Source organism: Austrofundulus limnaeus, unplaced genomic scaffold (assembly GCF_001266775.1).
Source record: "Austrofundulus limnaeus strain Quisiro unplaced genomic scaffold, Austrofundulus_limnaeus-1.0 Scaffold75, whole genome shotgun sequence".
Classification (NCBI taxonomy): domain Eukaryota; kingdom Metazoa; phylum Chordata; class Actinopteri; order Cyprinodontiformes; family Rivulidae; genus Austrofundulus; species Austrofundulus limnaeus.
This window is the reverse complement of record NW_013952477.1, coordinates 1,559,226-1,567,725: the sequence shown is the minus strand read 5'-3', so window position 1 is coordinate 1,567,725 and position 8,500 is coordinate 1,559,226. Positions and strand designations below refer to the sequence as shown.

General features: G+C 42.1%; 1 protein-coding gene across 1 annotated transcript in view; it reads right to left on the bottom strand.

Annotated features, from left to right (window-relative positions):
- LOC106519345 (PDZ domain-containing protein 4) overlaps nt 1-5,617 on the bottom strand; it is a 38,885-nt gene extending 33,268 nt beyond the window's left edge. The window contains exon 1 of the mRNA XM_014010978.1: nt 3,420-5,617. Coding sequence (XP_013866432.1) covers nt 3,420-3,479 — 60 coding nt within the window. The 5' untranslated portion in view covers nt 3,480-5,617. The remainder of the gene's footprint in view (nt 1-3,419) is intronic.
- Between the last annotated feature and the right edge of the window lie 2,883 nt (nt 5,618-8,500).

Below are 8,500 nucleotides of genomic sequence, written 5' to 3'. Positions count from 1 at the left end.
CTCATTCAGAGTTCAAAAACCCATTCATAACAAGGGGGTGTTAAATCAACACCGAAAAGTTTAACACAGAAATTTTAACACCTGTTTTTTTTTTTTTGCTGTGTATGTGCCTGTATGAGTTTTCTCTGCAGAGCATCTGGACTCTCAGATAGGGTGAAACRTTTAGTTATAAAGAGAGACTCAGAGCAGAGCCGCTGCTCCTCCACRTCGAGAGGAGCCAGYTGAGGTTGTTCAGTCATCTGGTAAAGATRCCTTCTCTATGTTTTCCCAGGTGAGGTGCTTCAGGCATGTTTGACTGGGAGGAGACCTCGAGGAAGAACAGGACACACTGGAAAGACCATGTCTCCCGACTGGCCTCGGAATGACCTGAAATGCTCCCAGATAAGATGGGGAAGGTGGCTGGGGAAAGAGAGGTCTGGGCCTCCATGCTGCTGCCCCCACAACCCAACTCTGGAACAAGAGGAAGATAATGGATGGATTTATAGATGTGTTTTGGAGTTTTGTGATGCTTAGGGCATAGAAATATAAAAATCTATCGTACCATGACTGCTTTTCTTGGGGTTTTTTCTGTTTAATTTAATTATTTACAGTTTTTATAAACCATCAGTTTGAGAGACGACCATTGTTCTAGCTGGGGATTCTATTCACCATTCTCCACGAGGACTCGCATAACTTCCTTTGAAGGTCAAGCAGTAAGATAAAAACACCTAAAAGAAAGACAAATGGTCTGATCTGGGTTTTTTTCTTCTTCTTTTGCTGYTCATTTACATATTTCAACTCCCTCTTCAGCTCATTGCATTGCTCCTACTTGGACTCTTCCTGTTTTTTTCCCTCTCTTGGCATTGCCTCTGGCACCAGATGCAGCCCAGTTATCTGGCCCAGACTCTGACGTGCAGCTGAGCCCCAGGTTTCTGGTGCCACAGATACGACGTGTGTTTGACTGTAATCCGATGGGTGCTGAGAACTTTTCATGCTTAGTCAGCGTGGTGCTCCTTTCGGCCACCTCGTGCATCACGGAGTCACCGAGCAGGAACGCTTCGTAGGCGTCGCACAGCCAGATGAGCTTACTCACTATCAGTCTGCAGTCTCAGTTGGCAGGTGGTGCTGAGCCTGTAACCGTGGCAACCCTCTCTCTACAGTTTTTTTCCTCCAGTTTCAACAACCCATCCATCCTTCTGGCTCTGTGGCTCCGCATCACGTGTTGCTCTGCTCTCTGTTATCATATCATCATCGCTGTGAAGCATCATTATTATAATTATCAGTTTCATTGTCACAGAACCACTCTGAGTGCAGCAATTAGGAGCCCGACTCAAAGGGTAATGAACTGATTTATGCAGTAAATTAAAGGCCTAGCATTCCTTTAAAGAATGCATGTCACCCTCTGCCTTTCACGACACAGTTTTAAACTAAAATCATGTCCAGAATAAACAGTTAAAGCCATTTTAATCAAACCTATGTGTGATATAATGCAAGCTCTATTACAATCTGTTAGTTCTCACTGTAAGTGATGGAGATGACTCTCAGCTACTACCACACCAACTATTAGCTCATTGTTAAACTGACTGAGGTACATTGATTTTTGTATTTGCTAAGTTGATTAGCTGTGGTGGCCATCTTGAATAAAGTTTCATTCTAGATAGACATCTGTTAATTTATAAGATTTTATTTAAAGTCATCCACTGACTGATGAGATATTTTGCCAACAGGCAGACATAAGGATATCAGTGACGGCACAAAAGACTGACAAGGTGAAAAGGCAAGCAATATACTTTTGGCCTGTGTGCAGAGGTTTAAAGTAACTAAGTACATTTACTTTATCACAATACTTAAGTAGTTTTTTTGAGGATTCGTAATTTTACGAATCATTTTTAAAGAGCTACTTTTACTTTTATTTTGTTACATTTTAAAGCTAAAATGAGACTTTTACTTATATYCTTTAARATGTAACACCTAGTTTCTCATTACAAAATTAAAYATGTTTGWACTCATCATGAGAGATGTTTCTGTACTGTAAAAAAGGAAGTGTTGAATTTACTCAACAAAGTCATGTCAGCTAGCTCAGTAAATTGAGCAAAGAATGCACTTATATTGCTCAATTTACTCATCCTGCTTTAGTGGAACCAGTTTGGTTCAGTAAATTCAACAGTTTATTTCTGATAGTGTGTAAAAGTACTTTTACTTTCCCAATTGACTTGAGTAGTTTTCTCATCTGTAAAATTTATTTTTACCAAAGTAATTTTCTGTTTACAATATTTTACTTTTATTTAGTTATTTTTTTCAAGTATAGACCTCTGTCTGTGTGTGTGTGTTTCTTTGCTAGCAAAACATCTAACGAACAACTGTGTGGATTTTACAGAAACTCAGAAAATAATCATTGGCTGCACATCTGGAACTAATTACATTTAGGTTGGACGTCACAACTTATCGTCGTAAGAAAACGTAAAAAGTTCTATAGTGTGACCAGTTTTACATATACAGAGCTAAAATCTGATAGGGTAGTGACTGAGAGTCATGCACAACATATACACTGGGTGCTAACCAAGCACATGAGTAAGCAGAGCAGTTGCTTCCACCTGAGTGGTTACAACTCAGTCATTTCTCATCACAACATTTTTAGTTTTAAACCTTAAAGGGGGGCGGGGTTAATATGTATTTTCCTGGCACATACTTTGATTCTACACSACAATCATGTAACTATGCTACCTCAGTTKTTAGGAAAACCCTGTACGTATCAAAAATAAATTTGACTTTGCATCATAGTCTTTCTAAACACCTTGAAATTGGCCTCTGYCTCTTTAAGAACCTCCTACCATTTCAGACACTCCCACTTCAGCAATTATACTGTCAATTTTTCATAGTAACCACACCCCAACACACACACACACACACACACACACACACACACACACACACACACACACACACACACACACACGCACGCATCTTTAATATGAAAGCCAGATGGCTTTTCTTCAAGGAATGCTTGACTCTCAATTATTTATATGATAACTGCTTGTTTTTTGTGTTTAAATAACTTTACTACACGCCATGTGTAATGCTGCTGCAATGTTTTCTATTCTTTTGCAAAATGTTCTTATTCCTTACATTTATCTCCATGCAAACATTGGCAACTATTATTATCAAGTTTGTAAGTTAAAAGTAGCATTAATGACATGTTTTGATGTAACCATCCTAATAAACTCTTTATATCCACCTGTGCAGATGACTGGTTTATTCATGACAAACATTATCAGGGCTTGTTTTGATGAAATGAGGTTCTTTTGATTTCTCCTAAAGACAAAGTGTGTCATCACTTGAAATAAGGGTCTGTCAGGTCAGAAGGAAACAGTGTAATGTGGTTCAGATGTGGGGAAGGAGAACAAAACAAACAGGCAGACAGAAGGAGGCAGACAGCTCACCTGGAACATCACTCTGTATTGTTCCTCAGGCTTTTGAACCACACACATGTTGCACCCCATGACGGCTTTAAACAAGGTTAACAACTCTGCGGGCCCAACAGCTGAAAACCAGGACTCTTTGTCTGTGGCAGTGGGAGAGCCCCACCCTCATTCGCTGGGGTTGTGCTGTACAACACGAGTCCTCCTCAGAGCGACACACAACCAAGCAGGAAGGAACTGTGTCTCTGTGCTCACAGGTTTGAACAAGAAAATCCTCAGAAAGTTCGATCAAGTCTGTGTGCTTGTTGTAAATTAAATAGSATCAAGTCAGAGTCTCCTTTGTGCCGTTATTCCTGCAAAAATGAGAGATGTGCCCTAAATTTCCGTTTGGTTTGTGCTTTAGGTTTCAGGCATTTATTTCAGTCCATAGTTGTGCCGACTTGTTTTACCCAGCTGGTCTGGGTGACTGAGGTCTAAAACTGCAGCACGGAGCAGTTTGCTCCTCGTGGAACTGTCAGTCACAACGCTGCACATCCAAACAAAGYTGTGCGATCACTGGACTCCTCACTCCCTCGACCACACGGCCCAACCTGCTGTGCCTCGCAACTTTCCAGGTTTGCTGAAGGGCCGCTGAGTGTGTCTGCAGTGATAACGTGTGTAACCCCCCACACACACACACACACACACCGAAAGCCCAGTCAGCACACACTCCTGCTCCGCTCATCTACTCCAGAATCAGAGCATGCTTAGAGGGGTTTCTGTAAGTGGCTGCACTGAAACTCGCTGAGTGTAAAAAGTGGGACTGACTGTGGAGGGTGAGGTGGAGCCCATGACTCCATTAGCCTGAAGCTGGAAGCTGGAAGCTGTGCTGCTAAGATAAGGTGAATCCACCTGTGTCAGGATGGGCGACAACCCACCATCCTTTCAACCACACACACACACACACACACGGTTTAATTTCCCCACGCGCTCAGTTGAAGTGTCACTTTATAAAAAAGCTTCTCCAAGCATTTTATAGAAAACTTATAAAAACAGCAGCTACAGACTTTTGCTGTAAATCGTAGCAGACATCTGGATTGTTCCTCAGACACCAAAACAAATATTGTAGTATTGATCAGCAGCTCTGTTTTCACACCACTCCACCTCGTAAGCACTGATCAAACAAGACTCTTGAGAAAAATCGACTAAAAAGACAAAAAAAAAAACTTGTGGATCACTTGTTTTGTGACAAACCTCTCTGGAACACTTTCTTACATAATTAAACAGTTCATTTGTGCAGGAGCCTTTTCTTTAAGGTCATGCAGGTTAAACCTGGGTCTTTCATTAATCCTCGACAATGTTTCAAAGCTAATCCTCCAACACTTGGATCCTTCTGTGGCTCCTCACACTACACATAAACCCCTCTCTCCTCTTAATGAGAGGCATGATAACTTGGAGGGTTGCAAAAACAAAAACAACAACAACCACCAGGTAGTTTGGAGAGGCAGGCATTYGATCAAACTGCAGCGAGGTGTCAGACACGCTCAGCAGGCAGGTGTGCTCCAGCTGTCATCTTCTCCCTCCRTCTCCATGTGCATGTGTCAGCCCTGCATGACTGCTTTCTGCTGGGGTGGCTTGGAGGATCGCCTTCCTGACATGCTTTCAGGAAAAAAAAAGTACGGCATGACATTAAAAATGATGCCTTTCTGCTGTGGAGTAAAAATGAGTCCTCGTGTGGCACAAACGCACGAGGAAAAGTTAGTCCGTCTTCATCTGAAGCAGGGAAATGAAAGAGAAAAAAACGCTTGTGCAGTTTAATCCTTCCTTTGTCCTCTGGTCATGTTTGTTTTTAAATATCCACATTAGATTGTGAATATGAAGGACAAAAAGAGAAAAACCTGTGAGTGTATTCCAGGTGGAGTGTGGAGCAGTGCCCGTCTCAGGTCAGTGATAAACGCCCATCAGCGTCCTCACAGGATCAGAGAAATCACTAACGGCTGATTGGAGGACACTTCTTGCCTTCTCCCCTTGGGCTCGACGGTAAATGCACTCCCCCACTGCAGCAGGGGAGGCAGTGGGGAGAGAAAGAGAGAGAAAGAGGCACAAAAGGCGCTTGTTTCCGAAGGAGGATGCAGATCTGCACGCTGCACCACTCCTGACTCTGAATCTTCTGAATCCTCCACACTTAATGGTTTCTCCCCCCACACCCACCTTCACTCCAGATTCAGGGCTGGGCTTTACTGCAATCTTCCCTCGTCCCCTCACCCCATAATTTTTACCCACACCCCATTTGCTACCCTCTACATCACTCCCCTCCCTCTCCCCTGCCTCTGTCTTTGCTTGTCTGCAGGCTGGAGGGAGCGAGCAGGAAAGTCTGCGCCTTCAGTGCGAGCAGGACAGAACGAGATAACAAGCAAAGCTACATAAAAGTGAATGAAATATCAAGGTTTTCATTTGCTGCACTATCAAGACACAGGCGGGGGGGGGGGGGGGCCTCCATCCATCCATCGGTGCCGTTTAAGCAATTCAGGGTCTGCTCGTGCTTTTCCAAGAAGTATTGAAAAGGAAAAAAAAGGATGATTGCTCTTTCTCATAGCAGGTGGAGAGAAAGAGAGAGAGGGAGAGGGAGAAAGAGAGTGTGTGACAGGTTGTGCATTTAGATGAGGCTCTGCACTGCCACAAGGAAGAAAAGGGAAAGGAGCAGGTGAAACCTTCACACATTGTTGCAGCAGCAAAGATACAGTATGAATCAAATTAAAGGTATTTTTCTTGTCAATGCACAAAAGAGTGAAAGCATTAAGGCTGATCATAAATTAAATGTAGATGAACAGGATAAGATCATTTGGTGATAAAAAAATGACAGAGTTTGGGTATTTTTGGTCAACTCTTGAAAATAAAAATTATTTGCAATATCATCCGATATCTCATGTGATCTTGCACAGTCTACTGACTAAAACCACATTGTTTTTAGCTGACTGTCTGTAAACCTTGCTGAGTTGTAGCCATTTCTTTTTAGGGTTCATTTGCTGTGGATTCATTTAAATGAAAAAAGTGTGAGTGAAAGTAAAAGTATCTTCACTAAGAATATTACTTGAACAAAATTCTTAAAGTATCCGATGTTTACATTTCAAATAACAATGGGACTTTGTGTAGAACATAAATAAAAACAGAATGTGATGATTTGCTAACTCTTTTTGACCTGTTTTCAATCAAACACAATACAAAGGTAAGATATTTATTGTTCAAATGGATAAACCTTTTAATTTGATGTCTACATGGACTCAGGAACACTTCTGAAAACCACTGTCAGTGAACACACTCCGTCTCCACAGCTACAAGTTCAAGTTAAAACTCAACAACATCCAGAAACATCACCAGCTTCCGACCTGGACCATCTGAGATGGACTGACACAAAGAGGGAAAGTGTCCTGTGGTCTGACGAGTCCACATTTCAAATTCTTTGTGGAAATCACAGACGTCATGTCCTCTGAGCCAAATAGGAGAAGGATTGTCCGGATTATCAGCACAAAGTTCTAAAGCCAGCCTCTCTGATGGTATGGGGGTGTATTAGTGCCCAAGACATGAGTAACTTGAATATCTGTGAAGGCTGAACGATACAAACAGGTTTTGGAGCAACATGCTACCACAGGGACGTCCTGCTTATTTCAGCAAGACAATGAAATCACATTCTGCACGTGATCAAACAAGGTGACTTCATGATAAAACAGTGCAGGTACTAGACTGCCTGCAGTCCAGACCTGTCTCCCATTCAAAATGTGTGGAGCATTATGAAGCACAAAATACAACAACAGAGACCTCAGACAGTTGAGCAACTGAAGTTGTTCATCAAGCAAGAATGGAAGGAATTCACTTTCAAAGCTTTAACAATTAGTGTCCTCAGTTCACAAAAGCTTCTGAGTGTGAAAGAAAAGGTGATGTAGAGTTAAACACGCCTCTGCCCCAGCTTTTTTTGGAACGTGTTTCCACAAAGTCCCAACTTCACTGGAAGTGGGGTTGTATATACAGTACCATATACTGTACCATATCTGGATAGTTTTTTTTAAATTGTTTTTAATACAATAACAATCTGAAATAAAAATAATCCTAAATGAAATAGGAGCAACAAAGCTATTTTTAAAATGTAAGAAGTAGAAGTAAAAAGTCAGCTGAAAAATAAATACTTCTGTAAAGTACAGATAGCCAAAATTTGTACTTGAGAAAGGAAAAAAAAGGATTTGCTCTTTGCTATTTTACACCTCTGGAACTCCCAAACTATTGCAGTTGTTTTGTCTGAGAGAAACAGACATATATTCCACTTTAATGAGGATATGTTCTGTACTTGTGAAATGCCTTTAGTATTGCTGGTTTGTTTATCTATTGTGTTGAGTTGGAAACTCTGCTGATTATCAAGTCAGATGGAGAGAATAAAAGAAGTGAAATAACAGGTGCTGATAAATAAAAAGATACGGAGGAGAGCCAAAGAGAAAGATGCAAATGAGTGTGTGGGAGAGCTGTGGTGGAGCCAAGATGAAGTGGAACTACGTTTTTCTGCAGTCATCACAATGACCTGATGATGAGAAGGAGGGGGGCTGTGTGGGACGCATATGGAGATATTTCATTTTAAATATCTTCCTGTCCCGGGAGATATCTGTATGTATTTTCCTCAGCTGCAGCTCCACAGACACACCCAGAACTCCTCATTAATTTCTCTTTAAAAAAAAAAAAGAGGCTGGAGGCAGACTGACTGCAGCACTCCTGCCAAACGCCTCCAGGCTCGACGGGAGAGGCAGGCCGTGCAGAGGAGAGGAGACTTTTTGTCAAAAACACTCTCTGCCACATCAGACGGAGCCATTTATCACCTGGCCTGAAATAAAGAGCCTCCTGTTGTCTAGTCTCTCCTTCTGTGTGTTTACCCCCTCCTCCTCCTCCTCCTCCTCCTCCTCCTCCTCCCGCACACGTTCAGCCTCCCGTGTTGGCGTATTTTCTATTAGCCGGGCTGAAACGGGATTTCATGGTGGCTCTGAGCGGTTCAACAGGCTTACACCTGTTCCTGGATGCACCCCTCACATGCTACACAGGAACACACACACACACACACACACACACACACACACACACACACA